General features: G+C 48.3%; 7 protein-coding genes across 7 annotated transcripts; 4 read left to right on the top strand and 3 right to left on the bottom strand.

Annotated features, from left to right (window-relative positions):
• Positions 1–2892: 2892 nt before the first annotated feature.
• VFPPC_17802 (hypothetical protein) lies at positions 2893–3643 on the top strand (the record flags this gene model as incomplete). Its single annotated transcript, XM_022429483.1, has 3 exons — positions 2893–2920; positions 2967–3203; positions 3315–3643. 3 exons carry the CDS (start codon positions 2893–2895, stop codon positions 3641–3643), a joined length of 594 nt encoding a protein of 197 aa, XP_022285463.1.
• Positions 3644–5005: 1362 nt separating this feature from the next.
• VFPPC_14445 (beta-Ig-H3/Fasciclin) lies at positions 5006–6369 on the top strand (the record flags this gene model as incomplete). The annotated part of the gene is made up of 3 exons (XM_018292214.1): positions 5006–5131; positions 5179–5226; positions 5338–6369. The coding sequence occupies 3 exons, from the start codon at positions 5006–5008 to the stop codon at positions 6367–6369; spliced, it is 1206 nt and encodes a 401-aa protein (XP_018144264.1).
• Positions 6370–7925: 1556 nt separating this feature from the next.
• VFPPC_08619 (hypothetical protein) lies at positions 7926–9164 on the top strand (the record flags this gene model as incomplete). Its single annotated transcript, XM_018287295.1, has 1 exon — positions 7926–9164. The coding sequence occupies one exon, from the start codon at positions 7926–7928 to the stop codon at positions 9162–9164; it is 1239 nt and encodes a 412-aa protein (XP_018144263.1).
• A 2853-nt stretch (positions 9165–12017) lies between these two features.
• On the top strand, positions 12018–12434 carry VFPPC_16126 (hypothetical protein; the record flags this gene model as incomplete). The annotated part of the gene is made up of 1 exon (XM_018293879.1): positions 12018–12434. One exon carries the CDS (start codon positions 12018–12020, stop codon positions 12432–12434), a length of 417 nt encoding a protein of 138 aa, XP_018144262.1.
• Positions 12435–12880: 446 nt separating this feature from the next.
• On the bottom strand, positions 12881–13897 carry VFPPC_08618 (nucleotide-binding, alpha-beta plait; the record flags this gene model as incomplete). Its single annotated transcript, XM_018287294.1, has 3 exons — positions 12881–13434; positions 13488–13593; positions 13649–13897. 3 exons carry the CDS (start codon positions 13895–13897, stop codon positions 12881–12883), a joined length of 909 nt encoding a protein of 302 aa, XP_018144261.1.
• A 5673-nt stretch (positions 13898–19570) lies between these two features.
• VFPPC_14444 (3-demethylubiquinone-9 3-methyltransferase) lies at positions 19571–20050 on the bottom strand (the record flags this gene model as incomplete). Its single annotated transcript, XM_018292213.1, has 1 exon — positions 19571–20050. The coding sequence occupies one exon, from the start codon at positions 20048–20050 to the stop codon at positions 19571–19573; it is 480 nt and encodes a 159-aa protein (XP_018144260.1).
• A 2981-nt stretch (positions 20051–23031) lies between these two features.
• VFPPC_08617 (hypothetical protein) lies at positions 23032–23364 on the bottom strand (the record flags this gene model as incomplete). Its single annotated transcript, XM_018287293.1, has 1 exon — positions 23032–23364. The coding sequence occupies one exon, from the start codon at positions 23362–23364 to the stop codon at positions 23032–23034; it is 333 nt and encodes a 110-aa protein (XP_018144259.1).
• Between the last annotated feature and the right edge of the window lie 1705 nt (positions 23365–25069).

Here is a 25069-nt window from a genome sequence, read left to right as displayed (position 1 = left end):
ACCCTATCCGATCCGCCAACTACAAGACATTATGCATCCTTCCCGCAATTTTTCAGCGGCCCCGTTCTTGTGTCCAACTCGAGCCACTGGGGAGAGAAACGTGCTGCGTCACTGACTCTATTTGCAACTGCCCATTGGCTCAATACGAACCCCTCTAGTTGACCGGTTTGGAGCAGGGCAAACTTGTACCTGTTGATGTCGAGACGCCGTCTTTAGGCTAGCTTTGCCAAGATGCCCCTGGCGCTTCCGCTATGGCATGAAGCCACTTGCAATTTGCAATCATTGACCGTCAGCTAATAATTTGTCGCAGGTGTACGGAGTAGCAATCACTGTGATGCGAGTTCAAGAGAAGGACAGAAATAGATGCCACTAAAGAGCGTTCACATAGTCGCCAATTTACGCCAGTGACCTTTTAGCCGCCGTGATCGATCAGGTCTCAGATTGCATAGCCCACAACCAACGAGGATGAAATGTTGCAAAGTGATTCCCAGTCCGTCTTTGGTGGATTGCCCTTGAGAGATGAGAGCTGGAGGATATCGTTAGACAGAACCGGCCACTCAGACAACAACGGTCAAATGTCGGACGAGTCCCGAGCTTCAAATCGTCGACGGGGCCGCCACAACTTTGCCAAAGGCAAGCCGAACGGTGACCCCTGTGGTTCCAACGCCAACCTGCCTTGCTTGGCATTTCATGATTTTTGTGCGGGAAGGTGAAGAAGAATGTCGCAAAAGCGGCAGCAAATGTGGCTGATTAAGGTGGTCGTGGCTTCAACCTAACCCCTGTTCCTGCATTGCCTTCTAGGCGCACACCCATTTCCCGTTTTGGCCCAGCTTCACGGAAGCGGACTTATTCTATCAATGTACACATGAGAGCTCGACATTGAGCTCGCACGCACCTCAGGCTGGTTGCCCATGGACTGGGAGCACAGGAGGGTTGGGCCAGGGTCGTGTGCGGTTACATGTCGGGAGATGGGTGGTGCGAAGACGACAAAATGCAACTTACCCCATGGCCAGACCAGCAATCAAGTGTCAATGGCGTCGTCATAGCCTGCTGTGTCCTGCAATATTATGTATGGTGCCAGTAGAACCAAACCTGGGGTCATGATGGGAACATGACAGAATCTTTGAGATTTCACGCCCGGGCAACTAGGAATGACCCAATTGTCTATGCAAGCCAAGCACGGATATTCGACGAGTTTCAGCTCTGGGCAATATTGCAACCTTGGGCCTTTGAGCATGTCTCGTTTATCATGACTTTTCTATGGCATACAGCACAAGCAACCAGTGGATCACGGGCAAACTCGATTGATTGATTCATTCATTGCGGAATATTTCCGACTCAGCAATTCTCCGCGACTGAGCTCCAAGTTTTCTCACTCGCCAACCCCCTTCGTAGTTGGCAGGCGTTTGAGAACAGAAACACACCCAAAGGCTGAACTTCCTCATCCTCCTCATCAAGCTGCAAACACCAAGCCTACGACATTTGCGCCACTCCACGTGACGGCAATATCATCTCATTTGAGGATCATCTAACGACTAACAAACAGCAATTTTTCGCCTGCTAGCTACCTGTTGTCCGTGATGTGGTCCACAAAGCACGTGTCGAAAGTCAAATTCCGCAGAACGAGTCGCCAGTGCATTTATTTCCCCATCCAGAATATCGTTCCAGACGGGGAGCTTCGTACCACCAAAGTCTGACGCCTCCCAGGATGATTTCCAGGTCGTCGGTTCTCCCGGTTGACCATTCCTAACAAAGGTTCAATTTTTTTTTCTCGGTAGTGCATTTTCACAAGGATTCAAGTCTAGTCGGCAAGATGGATTGTTCACTAATAGTAATTACTGTCCGGGAGAGACTATGCCAAATTTATTTGGCCGATGTGACCAAGTTTTTTGCGGTGGATTGCTAAGCCAAGATGTACCAAAGCATCGAAAATGATACCCCAATGAAGAATGGATGCAATGGTAAACAAGCATTGATCAATGCAAATCTTATCCCCTACCGACGAAACGGTTCATCTGGGGATACGGTACTCCGCAACCCGGTTTCCTGGGTCACCCTCAAGCCTAACGTTGTCAATCATCACGAGTTCCAGGTAACAATGAGTTCCTCAATTCGACAAATTCTCAATACTGGCAATAAGACTAACGTTATAGGGTGGCTATGAGCGGCCTTGCTCCTCAAAATTGGCCCAGCCCAACAGACAGTCGATTTCGTCTCGAGCCAGAACCATCGCCTACCTTGATATCACGCACTATCGCTCAATAGCTGGTGGTTGGATAAAGACTTATTCAAGAGAAGAACATTCGGTTTGCTTTCTGGCTCTTTTCGGCTGGTTCTAAACCGGATGCATATGTCCGGATCCCCGCCCCACGACGATACCGAGATCGACGCCAATCGAGCTGTCATCCGCCATGCTGTCAATACCTGCGGCCAAATATCCACACTTCAAGCTGGCAGAGGCAGATATGCATGGATGGATTGATGTGTTATCAGCTTCGTTTTTGTTGAGATCGGGACATTGAACGACATTCGCCAAGTAAGCCAGGCGGATGTTTAGACAACTCCTCGTGAAAAGACGAGGAACTAATGTATTCTATACTCCATAAGTGGATGACAAGGACATGGAAAGCAATCGCGCGCGCGACGCCCAACTGTAGCCTCAAGTTTATGCCAGAAGATGTGGATAACGACGCCCGCTGCAGTCTTGTGATGTAGCTATCATCCGCGAGATAATAGCGGGTATACCAGTTGTGTGCTGGTCGAAGTGAATATTCCTTTATCTACACACCTCCAACAAGCAACTAAGGAAGTTCACCGAGATGGTTGTTACTGGTGGTCCAGTTGCTCAGGGTTGATACTGCCCTACAGGCTTGGCCAAAGCAAAAACCTGTTATGCCGACATACTCGACAGAGCCTAATGGCTGCTAGCAATCTTGGTCAAGTGTAGCCCATGAGGCATGGTTGAGTTGACGGATTGGCGAATGGTGGCAGGGAGATTTCTGAAGTTGACGGGCGCATTGAGTTGAGTCGAAACAGCGCCGCAACTCATCCGACACTAGACAGGGGAATCCTAGATGACGGGGTGCACTTCACTGGGTTTCGTGAGGTGGTGGGCACACCAACATTCTCGTATTCTGGAGGTTTTGTCTCGGTCCAGTGCAAAAGTGTCACGCCTGCACATGCAGCTACGAGGTTGTTTGGGAGCCTCTAATGCACCAAAACTGTGCTTAGGGTGGGGCCGGAAACAAGAAAAAATCTGTTCACTGTCTGGTAGGACAAATCGAAGAAGCACGTTTTTTGTTTTGTGTTTGCAGGATTCTTCGGCATTTTCCATATTCTATGGCATAATGTGGTTCTTTTTTTCGTTGGCCGACTGGGACTGGGATTGTTGGTGTCGGGAAGTCCAACCGGGCGGGTCTTTTTGATCAAATTGCCTCGTTGTTCAGCTTCAATGTTGTTGAGTGTTGGTTGTGTTCAACAGCAACCAGGATGTCAGATGTGCAAATTCGCTCATTCGACTTGTCAGAGGGCTAACATGCTGTGCCAAGCCAAACATCGCTGCCATTTTTCTCACTCACTTCCCGGCAACTTTACTCGATTCACCTCACCATCAGTCATTTGGTCAGCCCAGCGCAAAAGATGAAAAGGAAATAGCCAGCAAGGTTCAGGGTAGTTTCGCCATATCGTACTTGTATTACACATGGTACTCCGTATCCCGCTGTGCTATAGATCACGCCCAAAATTCTATATGCGGTTCTTCTTAGGCTCCCATGGTTGAGCAAATCAAGATGCTAAACAAGGTATTGTACGAGATGCACTTCGTACTCCTACAGCAGCGTGGTTGGAGTCTGCATGGGAACCTTGAATGTTACACCCGTGTGAGACACGAAGTCCCAAAGAGCTTCTGGACTGCAGTGACAGGTCGAATCAGTGGACTGACAAGGCAGGGTCTTGGGTCTTGTCTTGTTGTATACAAAGAGACTGTGTCACTTTAGTCACCAAGTGTTTCACATAAGCTGAAGAAGAGCGCTGGGACTGGACAGAAGGCGATTGGAAGAGATGTTGTGATACCGGATAAGCGTGCGTATATGCATGCGGCATAGAATAAAAAGATTTCTGAAGCATAAGAAAACCCGACCACTTTATTTGTACATGTCAAGTAATTTTTAGTCTCTGGGGCTGTGGTTCTCGGGCCGCTGACAGGCCTCTTGTCGATCACTTCGTATTCTAGAGTCCTGGTCAATGACTATATGTATCCAGGTATACAGTGTTCGATGCATGCGCTTGTGTTCCCTGCAGACAGGACGAGACAAGGTGTAACGACGGAGTAGGGAGTAACATGCAGGAAGACTTGGATCTGGCGCTGTCACTGGTCTGGCTTTTTTTTTTTTTGGGCTGCTCATGTCTGCTTGCCTTTGTCACGTCTCTCTGGCATTTGGTGGGTGGTAATTATCAGCCTCCGACTTTTTTGCTGTCGAATTGCACCACCAACCTTGACGGCACTCCATCCAACGGTGCTGCAACGGAAGAACGGCACAAAAGTGTACCAAATGATGAAAAAGTTGCAATAAATTGCTGCCCTTGCCAATTGAATCGCCTCGCCAGGAACCAGCGGCGCCTCACCACCTTCAAACGCCTCGCAATCAACGCCGTGGCGCCGCAAAGAAAGGAGGGGATAAAAAAAGAGGGTGGCCATCAGTTTTTGTCCAATCTGAACTTTCTAAACCTGGGGAAAACGTGTTGGACCTGACAGCCCAGCCTTGTGCACCAGCCAGCTTGTGATCTCGGTGACGGAGCCCAACACCATCGTCTTTGTTTCGCGTGTCGCAGATGACGATAGAGCTTTAAGCGAGGCTGTTGGATGGGCGCGCATGCTTGGCACCTTGATAATTGTGTTTGATTTCCCCTATTTGCCATTGTCGGGGGTATTTCTTTTATCGTGAGCGACTGTCGCAATTGTGTTGTTCTTCATTCCGACAACATCGCAGACATCACTTGAGACGAAATGTTGCTCCACGCAGCGCTGGGCGTTGTCGCGTTTGTGGTGGCCGTCGTGGCGGATGATAAGAAGGACTTGGGGACTGTGCTTTCTGGGAATAAGAATCTGACCAAGTTTTATGAGTTGATCAAGGTAGGTTTGAGTCTGCCATTCGAAGATGCAGCGACTAACTCATGCAGAAATATCCCGATGTCTTGTTGGAACTGCCGAGTGACAATGGCGTGACGGTAAGACTCCATGTCCAATTTACACATACGCAATAAATGCGCTTTCATCCATTGATGTCAAACCACTATGCGAAATCATACCAGACAAGAATGAAAGCTGACATCTCTCAGATTGTCGCACCATCAGACAAGGCCATCGACAAAATCCAATACACATCCCTCCAATCCAGCTGGGAGCCAGACAACAAGGAGAAGACGATGCCATTCCTCCAATACCACATCCTCAACGGCGTCGTGTCCGCCGGCATGCTCAAAGAAGGCCAAACATACTACGAGACCACACGCCTCGTCAGCCCTACATTCACAAACGTCACCACCGGCCAAGGCGTGCTCGTCAACAAGCAGCCCGGCTCCGTTACCTTCATTAGCGGCCAGGGAACGCGGTCTACACTCGTCCAGGCCGACATCCCCTTCACAGGCGGTCTCATCCAAGTCGTGGACAACATCCTCATCCCGCCTACGCTCATCTCCGACACCGCCATCGCATTCCAGGCGAAATCCTTCCTGGGTTCCCTCTACGCCGCAAAGTTGATGCCTGACGTCGCGTACCGCAAGAACATTACCGTGTTTGCGCCAAAAGATGATGCGTATAACCTCATCGGCGGGGGTCTGCAGTCTCTCAACGCAAGCCAACTAGCGAGAATAATGAAATACCACATCATACCGGACCAGGTCCTCTCGTCGAATCTCCTCACCAATGGCTCCAAACTGAATACACTGGCGAACGACCCCGCTGGCAAGGCAGAGCAGGTTGTGGTTCGACAGGACGGAAATAACAAGTATATTGATACGGCGCAGCTTATTCAGCCAGATATCCTGATCGCCAATGGCATAATGCACGTCGTTGCGAATGTGTTGAATCCCGACACGCAGAACGACGTGCCGAATCCGGATATAGGGACACAGGCGCCTGTTTTTCCGGTGTCGACTGTCACGGGGGCGTTTACGAGTGATTTGCCGTGCTCGACGAATTGTCCTACTACGACGACTGGGGGTGCTTCGTCGACGGGGACGGGGAAGGGGACCGCTACGACGACGAGTTCGTTGTTTAGTAGTAGTTCGCGGGGAGGGGGGGCTAGGTGTACGGGTGTGGTTGGGGCGGTTGGGATGCTTGGTCTGGGGGCGGGGATGGCGTGGATTTAGAATGATGATTTGATGGTTGATGAATGGTTTTGTGTTGTGTTTGGGTGTTTTTGGGTGGAGGGGGTTGTTTATTGAGATGGATGGGATTGGTGTTTGGGGATATGGTTGATGGTTTGAGCGTGGTGTATGGTGTTGTGTAGCGTATATAGAGCTGCGAGTTCATTTGCTCATATATATCTTTCTCATTTATGCCGAAATATACCTTATCTGGAGATGTTGTCTAATTTGAAGAGGCCATACTGGTGGTGAGGTCGCTGGACGTCCAAGTCAGGGGCCATAAATATTTGGACACTTCTGGTGCTCTCTGCACCATGATTTGTTCAAACATGGCATTGGAGACAACAAAGTATGAACTTGGAATACTTTGAAGTTCTCAATACTTCTGGCCTCTGACTGCAGTTTGTGTTGATGATAAACAATCCGTGTTCGTGGGAGGAGGACCAAAGAAGGCAAAACCTTGATGAAGAGAGGAAGTTGAGCTCGTTTCAAAGTTAGAGCTGTGAACAGTTGCTGTAGTTGAATAGGAGGCGAAAGCTGTAAAGCGAGTCTACATATCAGCGAGTCTACATATCAGTGTCCATGTTCACTCGAAGATACAAGATGTGTAACAAGAGCGTTGTCTTGCTTGTCCTACGCAAGGTACTGTGTATGAGGACTGTTAAACATCTGTTCGTCAACAGTTGCTGTGCTCTGTCTAGTCTACGTATCTGCTGGCCTTGTAGTTTAGGCACCACTGTCAACTGAATATAACTTAAATTATCTCCGCATCAGAAAGGGGCGTTCTTTTTTGCTAGCCAAATTAAGTAGCGGTAATTGCCTTTGCTGATTATAAAACATGGGCTTGCTGAAGCTATGACCCGTGAGGGCGGTTGTATCATCACTGTGTCTTGGTGTACTTTGAGTTATGAAACAGTCTCCTCGGTGAACGAACCTAGCGATGAGCTTTAATGGTACTACGGACACGAACAATGGGCAACAGAACTGTCCAATAGCCAGGATCTCCGCTATTTTGGCACTCAAACTGAGAACCACTCTACTTCAAGGTCGACAACGTGCGAGTTGCATCAAAAATGAAGGCCACGCAATCACGCTTCCAAATTTAGATTCCCTAAACTCAAGCGTGTTCAAATCGACATTCAAGTTTGGCAAAAACACCCTGGAAACAAGTTAAACAAAGCCCCATAGGGGTACAAGTTTCGTAGCTACCAAGGAGTTCCTCGTCATACACGCTGACGAACGTTGTGAACAAAGAGGCCCAGCGGAACTAACACTGCACTGTCCAAAATTGTACCACATGCAGGTTGCAGAACTTCACTGAACAAAGGTGTCGATTGCCTGGAGATGTTTCAACTTCAATGAAATACCAACGAATGACTAACTGGACGCGTGGCCAGCTGCTGAACTAGATTCACTGCAATTACTGTTGTACCTGCTGAGCGTATTATAAAAGACTGGTATTTGCCAGGCACATAATCTGATCATTTGGAAAGCCATACAATTTCACAAATTCATACACTTTGTTATTTATCCTGCTTTTGCCGTTTGCCCAACTCAAAATGGTCCGAATACAAGAAATCGAGAGGGTTTCAGGAGGGGTCGTCCTGCATGAGCAGTTGGTAAACCGACTACTTGACATATTGACACAGCATTCCTCCCTGATAGTGAAAAATGAGATGTTAAAGAAAGACAGAGATAACTTTGATACGGGCGCTACGTATCGGGACTGTAGGTCATTCATGGTGGACGGATACCCCAACTTCGTCTTTAAAATCGACAATATTTCCCTTGCCAACGGTTCTCGCACAACGGCACAGGCTCGATGGGAAAGTATCAAGCATGCAGATTCGACCATTCGGGAGGAGAACTTGGACCGCGTTACTCTCTTGCCTCAGAGCCTCTTCAAATATGACGACGAAAAGTTCGTTATTGCAGAAGACCGATCTCAGTTGGCCCGTACGTGGCATCTGGATGCAAATGCCTACTACTCCACTGGAAACGAAATTACTCCAGCTCTGGAACAACTCGCAACGTTCATCATAAGAAATGGCTTAAAAAATACTCCCTTGAAGAACATCCCATTGCTGTACGACGAGAATGGTGCCCTAGAACCGTCACCTCGAATTACAGTGCTTGATGTGGAGGGATGCGAGGATGCACTGGCCCGAGACGTTGAAACGGTTAGCAAGTATACAAGATTGATGGTCGACAAAGCTCTCTTCGGAGATTCCAATTTTGGCGGCCTTTTTGGACACGTCCACAAGAACCAGCTCGAGGCCATACTTACCGCCGCTGAGAAGGCTGGCTTCGATGTCGGAAAGCACCTACCTGGAGAGTTAAGCGCGGCAAAACAAAAGTCCCAGAAAAGAGATGAGAGGAGACACAAGCTTCAAGCCGTAAGCACAAAAGCGGCTGTGTTTGACGAAAAGGCCCGGGAAATCATCGCTGCCATAGCAAGTGTGTCAGGTGAGAAATTTGGCGAAGTGACCACGCTTCCGTTCCAGAGAACCGCCTTCGAATGGGCCACCCGAGCTTTCAAGTGTGGTGACATCTCTGGGACCATCATGCTGAATGAACACAATGGCCTAGATGCCTGGGTAGTCCACCTACCGCATCGTTTCGAGAATTGCTTGTCCATACTCCCCACATTTGGATACGCGAAGGAAGTAACTGAGCCTGCGAGTAACGGCAGTAGAATGATTCTATTCAAAAAGAAAGACATAGATAGCGACGTCCTTTCTGAGTTCGCGATGGATTACGAGGTCCATGGCCCAGAATTTCGATACGTCGCCTTGTAACTTTGGACAGGGTGAATAGGATACCATGTATCTGTAGGAAGGTACATGTGTTTGAGGCTATCGTTACCGGTCAAATGCGAAAGGATAGATTGGTAGTTTAGTATTTCCTTGGGTTCACTAAATTGAAGGATTCTGTTCACTGTATATCCCAAGGTAGACCCCATTTAAGAAGTTTGGTGCCCCATAAGGCGTACCCTTTGTAAGAGGTTTTAGTTGCAAAAGCAATGATAAGTTAAATGAGGCTTATTATGTGATGATACTCTAGACTCATAGGCATCTCTTCGAATAATACTTGCTCTGAACTGGGCTACTTCTTGCTCGAATCTGGGGAGATATTTACTGTGGCAATCATATCAAACTTGGTAATTCCCCAGCTTATACGTTGGCAACGCTCGTGTTTCTACTCAAACGACGGTCTTATGCTACTTAACGTGAGAGAGCTCCTTTTGTCTACAACACCAAGCTTTAGCATGGGAATCTATTTCAAGAAACACTACGTAATCCTTCAAAACTTGAACTCAAACGGGGTGTATTCCCCCATTGTCCCTGAAACACACCTTCAGAAGACGACGAGAGGAATTACGACATGAATGTGTAAAATCCTTCCATATTTAGGCTGGGGACTACTATCAACAAAGGATTTGACCATTTTGGAAATGTTTTAACTGTGACGAGAGCCTAATATTTAATGGCCAGATGGACCACGTCTAACTGGCCCCCCCAACCACGACTATTGCAACTATCAACATCATTTCAAGAATATTAGCATATTTCAAAGGCACTCAACTTGGTGTCTTGCAACGGAAAAGCCTTGTGAGATTTGATCAGTTTGCCATTCGAGCCGACTTTCTTTGCAATTGACTCAACTCATATTGGTCGAAATAATCGAAGAGGACAGCGTCTTTGGAGGGGTTAAGCTGAATGATGACTTGACCAAACGAGTGTATGAGCTCTTGGAAGCGGCTGGCCTCGGCCTTCAGGAGCCTGAAACCGTTGATTGTATTCCGTGTACGCCATCTCAGCATTCAGGTTGAAAGGGTACATCTACTTTAGGTTAAAATTATAAGCTTATAGTTTACAATAAGGTAGATTATAAAAAGCAAGAATAATATTAAATGCGGACTTAGTCTATAGTGATACGTTGGACTCACAGATACCTCTTTACTGCCGCCTGTTCTGGAACCGACTACCTCTCGCTGCTGCGTCACACTCTCTGAGAAGTGCACTGATCGCATCGTCGAATTTCTTTTTTTCGAGTCCTAGAATACTTTTTGAGAGTTGCGCTCATAACTACTTTGTGCCGGTTTATGGTCACTTTGAACAAGCTTTATGTACTACAATTTGGCACTTTTCATTGTAGAACATGGACCTTCTAGAGACCGAGGTACATCACCTGTGGTGTTGCAGCTTGCGATCAAGGGTCTCTACGACAGGGCTGTATTTGGCCGTTGCTAAGAAAAGACTACTTGGGAGTTTGTCAATTATTACCATGGAGTCAGAAGATTCTTTACTGTAGCAACGTTGTTACAATTGGCTCTTCTCCAGCTGAGACATTAACAAGGCTTGTGAATTTGCCCAAACGACGGCATTATAGATTGCTCAGCAGGAGAGCCCATAATTTTGCGGACAACACCAAGCTTGACACTGGGGATCTATTTCCAGACACATCGCGGAAGCTTTAAACCAACAAGTCATGGTTGACTTACGCAGTTTAAAACGCGGTAGCTTCTCCTAATGTCCCTGTAACTCGGGTTTGGAATAGGTCATTTGTACTTCGCATAATCTCAAGACAAAAATAAAACGCAAACCAAAGAAACAAGCACAGATAACCGCCGTGAAGAGCAAATCAAGTTGCAAGTTGGCCACCAAAAGGCTCTTATTCGCACGTATTATCCGTATAGCCAGCCAAGGCAGATCACCCCATCCCCAAATAGTAAATCGTCTAGTGTTTCCCTGAATCATGGAAAGTCCCGACTGTTAGGCTGCAAATGCGCAGGAACATGAAACAGCCATGGGCTATTTTTGCTCCCATTTCAAAACAGGAACCGCCGGTCGTAGGGTCAAAATTCCTGGCACGAGGTTATTTGGGAGTAATTAAGGGCAATAATATCGGGCCAATATTGGCCCAGCTTAGTGGGTGTTATGCTATTTTAAGCGGAATGTGGCGTCTTGGTGCCGTTGCTTATGCAGGTTGTTGAAAGCCACAGGTGAAGATCGCCAATGGTATTAGGGAGATGGTTGAGGGTCGGGCGAATCCGATTCGCGACCCTGAATTTGACGTCACTGCCGAATGCGGTTTGTTGATTCGTGTGACTTGGTGAAGAGAAACTGTGAATATGTTGTTGAAGTTGAGTATGTCGATGCTGAGTTATAGACGGAAACGTGGTCCAAAACTCCAAGATTGACCGGGAATGAGAGTATAATGTGTTCCAAATCCTGGTCAGCTTCACGCACCACGGCCTAACAACGCTTCTGGTGTTGTATTCGGCTTGATGCAAGATTGGCATCTCACTACTTCCAACTAAATGATCTTCAATGTGCAGATCCTTTCCGCCCTCTGGATTATAACCAGGTTATTCTGTATTATTACACCTAAATGGCTGAAATACCCCCACCCTGGACGAGATCAAACCCAAAAATAGTGAAGATATTACTCCGAATCATAAAATTCGAGATGGACATTGAATGTCCCAAATGTCATGCAGTTCTGCTCAAAGAAAGCCAAATATAAAAACCCTCCAACTTCCCACATTGTCTCCAATAATTAAACTACTCATCAAACTCAAGATCCTTGACCATCTTCTCACATTCCTGCACACACAAATCCGACAACACTCTCTCAAACTACACAAAATGAAGGTTTCATCCCTCCTCGCTTACTCCTCCGTTGCCCTCATGGGCGCCGAAGCATGGAGCTTCACCGTCTGGACCGGCGCCAACAAGTCCGGCGACAAGAGACACTACTTCAGCACCATCGGTGATAAGAACTGCTACAATATCGACACAGGCATCACCTCCAAGGGTGTTGGCTCCTTTTCCTTCTGCAGCATGTTCTGGTCCCGCTGCTCCATCACCATTCACGACGCCATTGGGTGCAACGGCAAGATCTTGGGCTCTGCCACTGGCGACGCCCCTATTAAGGAGTGGCAGAAGGGCCAGACTAGCAGCGAAGGTTCCACGATGAAGAGCTTTAGAATTCAGGGTTGCAAGGAGCTGCCTATCACGGGTGGTCAGCTTGATTGCAACATCTGCACTGATGACCCGAAATAAAGGACGAGTTTGAGGACGGGGGGATGTCTTTCATCTGGCGCAAGGTGCTGAGCAGGATAGATATGATAGATGAGTTTGTATGATATGATGGGAACAAGAATTATGGGCATATTTAGATACGATTGTACATTGGCAGCAAAATATATCGTTTCAAACAACGGACAAATTCACACGCTTTTTCTGGGATGGCGAGCGATCCTGATATTCACCCGGGGACGACCAATAATGTCCGTGAAGGACTGAAGAGAAATGTGAGAAACTGCAACTTCATAGAAAAATTGCAGTTCTTGACTCGCCCGTCGGATATCATAACCGATTCCGAGAGCAACACTAGCACAAGACGCCATCCCAAATTGTCCGAATCGACACTGTTGTAGAACCGTAACGCCGCCGACCGAATGTCCCAATTTCGGCCACTTTCCCTAAAAGTACACACCGTCTAATCATTATCGGTGGCCACGCGGACTTCGTGATCGGCTTCGGCCGCCATAACTGTCATAACTGCGACTGCGACTGCGTCGTCTGTCGTCCACCTCCTCAAATCTACCACCGCCACCGCCTCGTCGCCGGGGTCCAGTAGACTTTGAGCGCGAACGAGACGAATATGAACCGTTAGATCTGCTGCGGTATCGAGTGCCGCCGCCCCGGGAAGGTGGTGCGCCTGGGGATCTCGATGGCGATCGTGATGAGGGGCGGTACACGTCCGATCTTGGCCCATATCGACCTGATGGTGAGCCGCGACGACGTCCACCGCCGACATTAAAGCTTCCACCTCGTCCAGGATGACCGCCACCTCGAGGTCCGGACATGGGAATTCGAGGATCAATGTTGGCTCCGCGGCGGGCGGTCGGGGGAGGTGGCGACAGTTTTCGCCGCGGCAGGACAATGGACACATTGATAGTGGCACCATCAACTTGAGCTTCGTGCATGTGAGATATTGCGGCTTCGGCGTCGGCTTCATGATCAAAGAGGATATACGCGGTTCCTCTGTTCGTTCCGACTTTTTGAACTAAGGTTAGACATCGTAGCGATTTAGGCGGAGGGTAAACGTACAAGTTCTATTTATTGGCAAGTCAAGATCCTTGATGGGTCCAAACTGGCCAAAAATTTCGTAGAGATGGTCTTCATTGATATTCTTCGATAAACGTTCCACAACAATCTTCAGGCAAGTTAGCGTTTTCTGTCACCGTAGACTGTCACAATCGCGAACAGACCTTTGTGCTTCTCGTCAAAGGGGAGCTGCTTCCATCTCTGCTATCTCTTCCACGTCCTCTGCTCCGGCTTCGACTGTTGCTTCGGTATCGCCCATTGCGACGAGGAGGTGGCGTCATCGATCGCGACGGGCTGCGAGAATCGTAGCTTCTTCTGCGGCGGGGAGAGCGCGAGTCGTCTGACCGAGGTGACATGGAACGCGTGAGAGATCTCTGGCGGTCCCTCGAAGGGGAACGGGAGCGCGACGCCATTTCGAAAGCGCCTTTCAACCAGAAGGGTCACGCAAAGTATTTAAGTGATGGAAGGTGAAGCTTTGTCGAGGGGGGTGGATCTTGCCATTGATGCTTGACAGCTGTGCGCCAACTGCTTGAGCTAGAATCCCGGTCGGGCAGGTGCAGATTGCCTCACGTGATCTCGCTGGAACCTCCCTCCAGCCGAGAGGTCGTAGGTTGGATATGCCTGATTCTTTGTTTCTTCGTCCTCAATCACCGCTATTTTATCACGAACAAGTATTCTATAAGCGCGGACAGTCGACCGATCGTTGACTCTTAGCCAGAGCTGACAACTGATCGCCTTTCCTCATGGCGTCATCGCGAAGTATGTAACACGTTCTGTCGAGAGCAGCAAAGGCTGCTGCCGAGAACAAAAAGGTAACAGCTCTTTGACCAGCCCGATCAGACATTGGACCTGAAAACCTACATTTCTCGACTTATTAGGGAAATTGTAATCATCTGGCTCCTAGCTCAAGGTCACATTGATGAGTCGCAGCTCCTGTCTCAGGCGAGGCTTTACCCGCAATTCAAGGTGAAGTTGGTTCGTCATTCCGGACCCGTCAAGGGACACAGAATTTACTTGCCAACAGCACAGCCTAGCCCACACCCCATTCATTACCTGATGACACGGTATATTACCGGTTCGCTTTGTGGAGGCACGATGGCCAACGCCATGGTGACCCAGTTGCCTTGTGCAGTCTAACGCCGTCACTGCCCTGGTCTGATGGCTGGCCTAAGTTACGTCAACTTTGCACCGGTTAGTAATGTTTACTGCCCAAGCATAACGAAACGTTGAGCTTGGGATCGGTTACAAGAGGAGGAAAGGACTGGTCGTTTCGGGCTGACGGAATCTTGTCGGAGCGATCGGGGCGACATTATGGAGACATCGTAACAGCTCTCGCGTGTTGCATCACATCTTGGATATCATCGATTCAATCATATGGGCAATATCACAACAGAGTATACCCAAACTACCAGGCTTAAATGAGCCTGACTGGCTCGGGACGAAGCGTGGCTGCAGCGGGCGGCAGTGGTAAACAGATAAGGCCCGAAAGCTGTCGCAACCCAGAAGCCTCATGACACCAACAAGTAAACTTTCCGGTGCCCCATATTTCACTTGGCAGCGTTTGGAGAAACGACCATGACACTGATGTCAAAAACGCTCATGCAAACGCTACGGGCATGTGCTAATGTCAAATTAATCGGTCTTCAAGCGCTCTCAGGTATCCCCTAGCCCTTCGGCGCCGCGGTCTCCGAAGTTACCGAACTTTGAAGTCGTGGCTTTGCGATGATGAAATACTGCTAAGCCCTTAACTTCTCGAACTAAAAAGAAGATTACTTACTTAGCCCCAACGGTGGCAATAATGTCGTGGAAAGAGAAGAAGGTGGAAAAGTCAGCCCTGGAAATTCTTTCCATTGTCTACGATTGGCCTTCCAATTTAGGTGTAGCTACGTTGCGTACATCGCTTGTCGCGGGAGACACTCCAAGCCGCCAAGCCGACTGTCGGCAACATCATCCGGAACGGTCTTTTTGCCCCTCTACCAGTTAAGGGGACAGCTTTCGGAGGTGGCTAGGCCTACGTCCTCATATTGGCGGGCTTGCCTAGGTGTGTGTCTCGTTGTATCAAGACTGGCGGTGCCTGCCAAAAGCCGTGACATTCCGATGAAACAGGAAATCACCACGCGAGAGATGGAAAATTTTCATGCAATGGATCTAGATCAAATTCAACGGTGATGGTACGACGAGGAATGGGGATAGTTCCGGTGAGATGGACAGATTGTTGATAGCACTTCCGGAATCGGCACTGTATTGGCCTGGATGAAGCTATTCCCGGGCTAAAATTTCACCAATAATTCCTGGTGGATTGTCACGCGAAGGGAGGAGGCCTAGTCTTCAGACGACATCAAGGGCGCCAAATTGTGAGCATCAACTTGCGCCTGCCTGTTGCCGGCACTTGAACGAAAACATGCCGAATACAACCCCAATGGCCTGTCAAATTGAAGATGCCAAGGATAACTGAAGGGCATAGAATGTACGTTAGGCATATACTGGATCTGGGGATGTCGCGTGCACGATACCATTAAACCCAGCGGCTAACACTAGATTGCAGTGTCGACGAACAGGCTAGTCCGTTTGACTGTGAAATGGTATCCTGTCCAAGTGTAGCCAAGACCAACGCCAAACCAAGAATGTTGAACACTTGCGTCGGCGGTTTCCAGTCAAAGCATGTACCTGCCTGCTGTGGTTATTGGCCTCACAGGCCCCAGCAAACTATTACGTGGTGGTATTCGACAAGTTGATCAACGAGCTTAATTCCTGGTGGCAGTCATCCGCCCCAATCACAACTACATTATTCTAGGCAAGTCGCAGCGGCCAAGGGACAGCAAGGTCGACCTCTGTTCGATGCAGCAGCGGTGTTCAGCATATGTAACGTGTTACATGTCCCTCGCCAGCATGTGGCTTTGAGCTTGTTTACCCATGATAGGGCACCTGGCTTCAGGAGAGACACCAAAATGTCAAGATCAACGCCAGAACCACACCCTGGAACAAGAACCCCAGGGAAGATCCTCCGAACTGCCGCTCCCGTCCTAGGGTCGTGAGCAACTCCACAAACAGGCACTGTGAATATGGAGGAGACTTCTGCACACTGACCATCTTCAAAGCCTCAATGGTTTATCTCTAGTCTCCACAAAGAGCGGCGGCGCATTCCCCGGGAACTGGGCCGCAGTGGAGCCTTCGAGATTCAGAGGCAGACTAAAGATTTGCTCGTCTCCGACTGGTGACAAGGTCAGGTCTGTGAAAACAAAGAACGCCAGGTGGAAAAAGAGCCATCCAACTAGAACGACTAGTGGAGGATCTGTGGAGCCGCGACATCCTTGATTCGCTCCGTCGTATAGGCAGGCCATGGGTTCATATATCAGCCCTGTTGGCAGATCTATGTTGAAGAAGAAGGCATTCTCGAGAGATGAATTTGATCAACTGCATCCCCAGGAGTTGGTTGTTCCTCCGTCGTACGGGTCGGAATCGTTTTGTTTTCCTTCGCTGCGACTGTTGTTCACTGTCTTGGTCTTGGACCAGTAGGAACCATTCGCTCTGTTGCACGACTACGATGACCCGTGTAAAGCCTGGACAAAGAAAGCGAGCCAAAGCCCCTAAGGTTAGGACGGGGTGTCAAACATGCAAGTAAGTACGCAATGCTTATTACTTTTTTTTTATTGTTATTTTTTTACCGGATATATTTCTCAGTTCGAGCGCCAAAGGAAGGGTACTTGAAAGGTACAAGATATGAGACTAACAATATTGCTGTACAGAAGTTAGTTTGAACTGCCCCTTTTCAGATTCAGTATCTGTGTGATTGCATCACGAGCATCACAGACAAACAAAAAGTGGTAATAATCTAACAATTTATACCCAGCGCGAAGAATCAAGTGTGATGAGACACGCCCATTCTGTTTAAGATGTAAGATATTGCATACCTGTCGAAACACTAATATGAAGAAAGACCAGCCTTGGATCTGACCTGGCGCATTAAACAGGCACTTCAACCGGCCGTCAGTGTGACGGATTTACGGCCCAAGCGACACTGAGTCCACCGATGCCCCTGTCAACGTACCCAACACCGTCCTCAGAAGACGAATTTCGCGCTGTCCAGTTCTTCAGAGAGCGGACACTGGCCCAAGTTTCCAAGTTCTTTGTGGACGAACTCTGGACAACGAAAATTCTTCAAATTGCACATGCAGAGCCTGGGATATGGCATGCTTTGATATCATTGTCATCATATCACGAGTTATTCATGAAGCCGGCGGACTCGACCAACAACCAATTGGTTATGGAGAGACATAACCTGGGGATATATGCGCTGCACCATCACAACATGGCAATAAAGGCGGCTTTGGATATCCAGAGAACACCGAAGCATCCACTCTCCCATCTAATATCGTGCGTTGTCTTTGTTACTATCGAGGTGAGTATCTGCAGCATGGGCGTTTCCAGGCGTTTCCAACGGGTCCGTGTTAACGGGCTGGACAGATGATTCGAGGAGAAGTTATTGCAGCAATACGTCTCTTGAAATATGGCCACAGGGTTCTTCAGGAATTTGAAGCACAACATCGAAATCCAAATATCACCCTCGGCGCCGAGGAAGATGCCATAGTTAACCTGGTCGAGGCGTTCTTTACCCGTCTCGCCCACCAGGCAATCTGTGTAAGTCATGTAACGGGCGTACCGATCTATTGACAGCAACGGCTTATCATATCCGATGTTGAAATAGCTCGTTGGCGCCCGCGACCCAGAAATGATTATTGTGGCCAAAGCACTTTTCCGATCTCGCAGGTGCGCCATAGACTCGGCATTTATATTCACTTCGCTCCTTGATGCACGGGAAGCCCTGATACGAATCTCACTTGGACTGCTATCTTTGCCGTTGGGCCTGGTGGCAGAGAGATTCAGAGCCTGGTGTAGTACTTTTGATAAGTTCTGCTTCGAGAACCAGTCGCAGCTCAGTGGCCTCCGTGAGATGCGAACGCTGAAACTACTGGGAGTCTACAAAAAGTATATGGAGGTAGAACTCCAAGTAAGAGCAGTTTCGAGCCTAGATGATCCCTCAGTTTGGGATAGCTATTGTCCGGACTTTAGCGCCATGGTCGACAAACTTCGCCAGATTCTAGCCATGGATCATGCAGAGCCGGGCGAGAGCCACCACATCCCCGAACCCCATTTCCAGATGGAAGTCGGTGTGATTGCCGCTCTCTACGGGACAATTATTCGCTGTCGAGATCCCATGATTCGAAGACGGGCCTTGGCTACTCTCGAATCATCTGACATTCAAGAAGGACTCTGGAATAGCAAACGAGGAAGTGCAATATCACGTCGAGTAATGGAACTGGAGGAGCAAGGACAGCATATTTCGACTTGTGGGGATATTCCGAAAGAAGCAAGAATTATAAAGGTTATTCCTAGATCGGGAATAGAGAACGATGATAGTGTGTATTTTCAATTTTTGCATGGCTGGAAGCGGGAGACATTCAGTCAACTGGACAAGGCGTTGGTTTGGTAATGAGTAACCTGGGCGGTATTAAAATTTTGGAAGTCTACGTTAGGTCCTGATAGAAGCATAAGCGGCGTTTTGTTTCATGTTGTGGTGTGAAGCTGGGATAAGAGTCCAGTATGAGTTATGTTGTTGCGGTCCACAACAGGGCAGTTGAAGGATGATACGGGGGCTCAATGCCCAAGAGTCGGCTGATATTTAAGGGTGTTTGTTGTTTGGAAACATTTTGTACAATTCTCTACCGGGCTCTGGCAGAGGTTAGATTGTGTTTGCATGTTGTTTTGGGGAGGAATGGCGCAATGAGAGGTACATACACGTTTGATGGAATTGTGTTCCAGGAGTTGACGTGCTGCAACACCCGGCTGAGGTCTTCATCTCCTCAGACTTTGGAATATGAGGAGCATGGAGCTATCATTACTGATGTTCATACTCTATGTCATTCGAATAGGAGCGGAAAGCCATTGGGTACCCGTGTATTTATCAGCTGGAAATATAACCAAGAATATAAATAGATCAAACTCGTCAAGAATATCCCGCCTCTTTTAGCTGTTCAACGTTGTTGCAACAACGATGCTGAAACATCATCATCGCAATGGTACTTCTTTCACGCATTTTCCAGCTCATCAACAATCAGCTTCTTCATTCCCATCATCTTTGCCATGGCCCTATTCGCCCTCTCTTTATCCTGTCCGCCCAAGATCTTAGGGAAATTCTCATATACCACCTGCCACGAAAGTCCAAACTTATCCGCCACCCACGAGCACCTTTGCGCCTCCGGATCGCCACCTTCCTTCAACTTATCCCAGTAGTAGTCGATTTCTGCCTGATCCTTGCACATGATTTGGAATGACACGGCAGGGTTGAACTTGAACATCGGCCCGCCATTTAGACCGACGAACTTGTGTCCATTCAGCTCGAACTCAACGGTCAGGTCTTTGCCTGCAGAATGATGCTGCTCATTGCCACCTTCGGGATAGGCTTGTCTGGATGTGATTTTGGAGTTGGGAAAGATGGATACGTAGTATTCTGCGGCTTCGGCGGCGTTGCCGTCGAACCAGAGGCAAGTTACGAGTGAGCCAGGCATGATTGGAATGTGTTGAGAGTATGTATGGTGTAATTATGAGAGATGAGAAGTCGCAGAGATCGGAATTGATGCTTTCAGTGTGAATCCTGATGTCGTGTTATGTGATTCCTGGGGAGTCGGATTGGTCGTATTTATATGGTCATGACAACTCTTTCATTATTTTGTGACCAATTAGCCGCCTGCTCAGTGGACAGGCAACTTGCATTAAAATGCTTATAGTTTTCCAAATTAGAACAAGCATCAAATGCAGTGATGGCGCCTGAAGGCCAATGGATGAGCACATCCTCAGCCGCTAATGGGTGGTGGCGTTGAATCCGAGTCCAACCGTTGAGCGATCACCGCCGTGATAAAACCCCCGCTCAAATGCTGCAAATACATCACGGAGGTTACTGGGTCCGTTCCCGAGTGCGAGGGCGTCTGTGTGAGCGGCTTCGAGAGGCGATTGCTGCCTAGTGTTGTGCAGGGAAGGCCTGAGAAACGATGTTTAAGTGACGATGTGATCAAGGAATAGGGTGATAGGATATGCTCGCATTCGGACAGAGGCTTTTCGTGAGCTGTAGAGAGAAAGGGGATTTCTACGGTAAAGTTAGACTTCTCACCTCGAGATATGTGTTTGGGCGGGGGGTTTGATAGAGCAAAATGTGAAAGGGAAGGGACCTTACCCAGAAAAGAGCATCTTATGAATTCGTGGGAGTTTCAATCGCCACTGACTTTCGTTGTTGGCAACAATCTGATGGTTGTTTTGCCGATGTTGAGCAGGGGATTGGCCTCGAAGTTGAGACTCTTGAGACTTTACAAAACGCCAATATGGAAACAACTCAGATGTGATGTGCTGCGCGCCTCCCTCAAGATCGCCACAAGTGCGTGACTGCTGAAGTTGTTTTGAGTGGCGTATGATTCCGAGAGAGAAGAAACTGCAACGGTTCGACTTTCCATCTCTTCCTCCCTCTGCCTGGTTGCGGTTACTACTTGTTGATCACTTGTTGATCGTTTGATGATTGAAACCAACAAGTGGCACGACTCGGCATTATTCCAACTTTGAGTCAAAAGAGTTATTGTCACATCATCATTGCATTGTATTATTTGAAGCATTCTTCAAGAGTATACATTATAGCCCGCTATGGTTTCAAGCTTCCGAAGTTGGCTTTTCTCGAGGCAACGATGCTGTTCGCGACGTCTACAGCGAGGACGCTCCTCAGCTTCATCCTTCCCAAGACAATTGTCCGCCACATCTGGCTCATCCCCCAGTACGGAACCAACCTCTACAGTGGAATCATCTTCTACTACGGAATCATCCTCTGCCAACTCAAATCTTCCGGAGCACTGGGCTTTGGCACCAACACCATCGCAACCACCCTCACCTCAAACAGACAGCCTGTTCTTTGAGAAGTTACCGCCCGAGATTCGCAGACCGATTTTGATACACGCCTTTGGCAATCGCACACTGCACATACACTGCTTTTGTTGCCATCGCGCTCGACTTAAGGGACACGTGCGTTCCCTAGATGGCTCTGGTGCTGATCATGCTCAATGGTCGCGTCAAAGGGCCGGCATAGCCTCCCTAGATGACTACAGATTCTTGTATCCAACATTCATTGAGAATCGTTTCAGACGACGCTGCCGCTGGCGATTGAGAGGTTCAGTTTGCCACCGTAACCCTCCGCCACTGCCAACCGGACCAATGGGTACGTCTCGCGGACCTCGAGATCCAAGCACAGACAAGTGTGTTGAAGTCACCGGTTGCTGTGAGGAGTGGGATGAATGCGTGCCGGGAGAACACAATGTAGGAGCCATGGGGTGGTTGCAGTCTTGTCAAAAGGCGTAAGTTTGCCGCTCGGCAGGAGGCTCGTTGACGAAGAACTGCTAATTCTGAGTCTTAAACGGTAGATATTTGGAAGGCATGGAAGTATTATACGAAACTAATACCTTTCACGTCAATCCGCGACCCATTATTCGCGGATTCCACAACCAGATATTTCCACAAAGGATGGCCAACATAAGACATCTTGAAATGGTGTTGCCAATCGAGTCTCGAATATTATACCCGCAAGTTGCTGTATTCGATGGAACTCCATTCCCTTCTCTTCTAAGTACCATATCCACGGTATTTCCAGGGCTTCGACAAATGTATCTATCTCTGCCTGTGAGGGGGATGGCGGACAGAATCTTGAGCTTCGATGAAAAGAACTAGGAGAGATATATCTTTCGGCCCTTGGATGACTTCGTCAACCAGAATTCGCACCTTCATGGGAATTTCACGGTTGGGATACCTGCACAGAAGGTTCTAAGACTGGTATCAGCTTGGAAAAGCACAATTTGCCAACAAGAGGGACTATCCGGAATTGACTGTTTTCCGGACGAGATTTGGCGATCATCTACAGTAGAAGAGTTTTGCATCTCGGATGAGGAAACTTCGCCATATCCGCTGCCTCCGTGGCGAGTTAGGCAAGTTGTCGCCGATAGTCAATCTATCCCAGGATACTGGGTCATGACTTGCAGTAGCGAGTCCTACACCTTGTGTGAGTAGGGGCGTGGTCTGGCGATGTATCCCGATTCATTATTCTCCATCTGTTGCTAACTAGGATTGGTAGTTTCTTTTTGTCATGCCGCAGCAACTTCATGACATTTCAACACCGAAAAACCACTTTGTAGTATTGGAATTATGGCTGAGCGCAACATGGGCACATGAAGCGCCAGAGGAAGGGGATATTCTCTGTGTTTGCTTGGAGTTATAAATGCTTTAACTTTAAACTGTCATTTACATAGCGTATTCTGTCTGTAGAACTGGATTAATATGAGCGAACAAAGAAAGAGTCTAGTTGGGACTTTTGTATGTTATCTTTGCTGCAATTCAATCCCAGCAACCATTTTAGTACGGAGTCAACTGATGGTTACGGAACATGCCCGTTGAGTGATGCAGAGGGGTAGTCTTGGTTAAGTTCTTTGACACTTCTCTAAACAGACGATACTCTTCACTTCTACTAAGCGCTTCTCCTCTTTTTAAATGGAGGAACTGTAACCGTGGCATTTGTTGTATACTCCATCATATCAGTTAGTGTTGGTCTTCCCGGACCCCTGTACGTCCGATTGTGGGTAATCTTGCTTTCAGTTGCGCATGTTATCGGGAGATCGGATGTTTCACTATTAACACAAGGCTTGACGGAGTAACGATGTGCGAGTCCATGCTGAGATGGATCTTGAAGACAAGGTTCCTTTGGACAGCCGTGGCCGTCTTTCTCAAGCTCGCGGCGAGATCCATAAACCTCTTGGCAAACCGCAGAATATAGACTGCCTCTGAAGTGAGTCTTAGCCATGTTTTCTGTCTCAGCGATTGGGAGGGTTGGTCCTTGATGTCAGTCTCGACTCGAACGTCAACAAAATGGCCCTGTCACCACCAGCTTCGTAATCAGCCACACGACGAAGAAGGAGCCTTGCACCCGCGAAGAGATTCATCTGCACGGTGTTTGCTAGAGCCTCCCTTCCCCGCTCGTCTTCCCTGCAGGGCGGTAGTACTTGCCACATGATAGGCTGCCTTGTTTTGTCTCTTGACATGGTACGGACCAATTCGCATGGAACAAAATGTTTGGCTAGCAGTCTTGCAGTTCAAAAAGCTGAGACTTGAGGTCAGTGGTCTGTGGTGCATATTGCGTATCACCACAGCGTCACGAGTTCCTTTCGATTGAGGCTGTAATTGTGCCCATGGCACGGAGCTCGAGCTTGTAGGACAAACATGCAGAGGGGACCCTGAATTAAGTCGTCTCTACAACGGAGTTTGCATGTAAGAACCCTACTCACATGTTTGTCGTTCAACTCAACGGTACATGCCCAAGCTTTTTGGGGGTTGTGGCTGTGTACTTCATGCATGGTGACGGGTAGAGCTACCTGATGTGGTCTTACGTCAAGATGAATTGTGTCACAGGATATAGAGGGGTATAACATCGCACTTAGTGTGGCGTCACATTTTTTGTGTGACAAATTGTTCCAACCTAATCCGTATTAACACCGCGATTTATTGCGTCTTGTGTCACACACGGCTTGAAAAAGAGGGGAAGCGCTTCCCGAGGTCGACAGTTGGTCTCGATTTTGGCATGCTGCAGCCTTGGACAACGGATGAAGGTATGTAGCGACGCCAAAATTGCTGAATTGCTGCGCTGGTGCCACTACTAACAAAACAGAGTGAGAAGAAAAAAGGTCCAATACTACTACTACTCTATAGAAGGGTAGTTGACTTTAGATTCGAGAGTCCAGTGTAGATGTCGATTTGTAAACCACCTAGTTCCGCGCAAAGATGATAGTAACTCCCTCTTCTATGTCCCAATTCGTCAAGCTACCTAGGTATCCGACGTGAGTGCCTTCTTCCCGAGACAGTGCTTGTGCCTTTGGCTATCTGATTGGGGCCGCGCTTCCCTTGGTGCCGACCACACGAGTACCCAAGGATAGAAGAGGCTCGAGGCAACTTCGGAAGAGACTGGTAGCATCTGTTGTTTCACAGCTTCTTGAGTGACTGTACTACAACAGTTGCGAACAATCCAATATTGAGAATTAACAAAGTTCTACTCCGCACATGGGTCAGGCATTCCTGCAGCGAAATCTTACCAGGTAAGCAACCCTTACTAACAGGCAAACGGCGACAGCTTGGAACATGGTCTAATTATAGACAGGTCACAAAAGGATGGCCGTTCGGGGCCTGCCGTTCTGGTATGTTTCAATCAGCATGCCCGCCACCCTATTCATCATGCAAGTTACAGACTCATGACCCCGGAAGAAGGCATCCAATCCTTGAGTCCGGTTGAGGAGCAAGGCGGCTACTGCGGTATGTGACTGAGCAAGAGAGCAAAGACCCCGGCGTCTACCTCGTCGAAAGACATGGAGATAAATAGAGATGACTTGGGTCAGAATGAAAGGTATCTCATCATTCTATACCCTTCTTGTTTGCACTGTCATTCTTATACCTCAAGTATTTTACGCTTTGTCTGCTCCTCAGCACACGGACTCAAGTCCACAGCACATTGAGTAACA

Source organism: Pochonia chlamydosporia, chromosome 4 (assembly GCF_001653235.2).
Source record: "Pochonia chlamydosporia 170 chromosome 4, whole genome shotgun sequence".
Lineage (NCBI taxonomy): Eukaryota > Fungi > Ascomycota > Sordariomycetes > Hypocreales > Clavicipitaceae > Pochonia > Pochonia chlamydosporia.
This window is presented reverse-complemented; position numbering and strand designations above follow the sequence as displayed.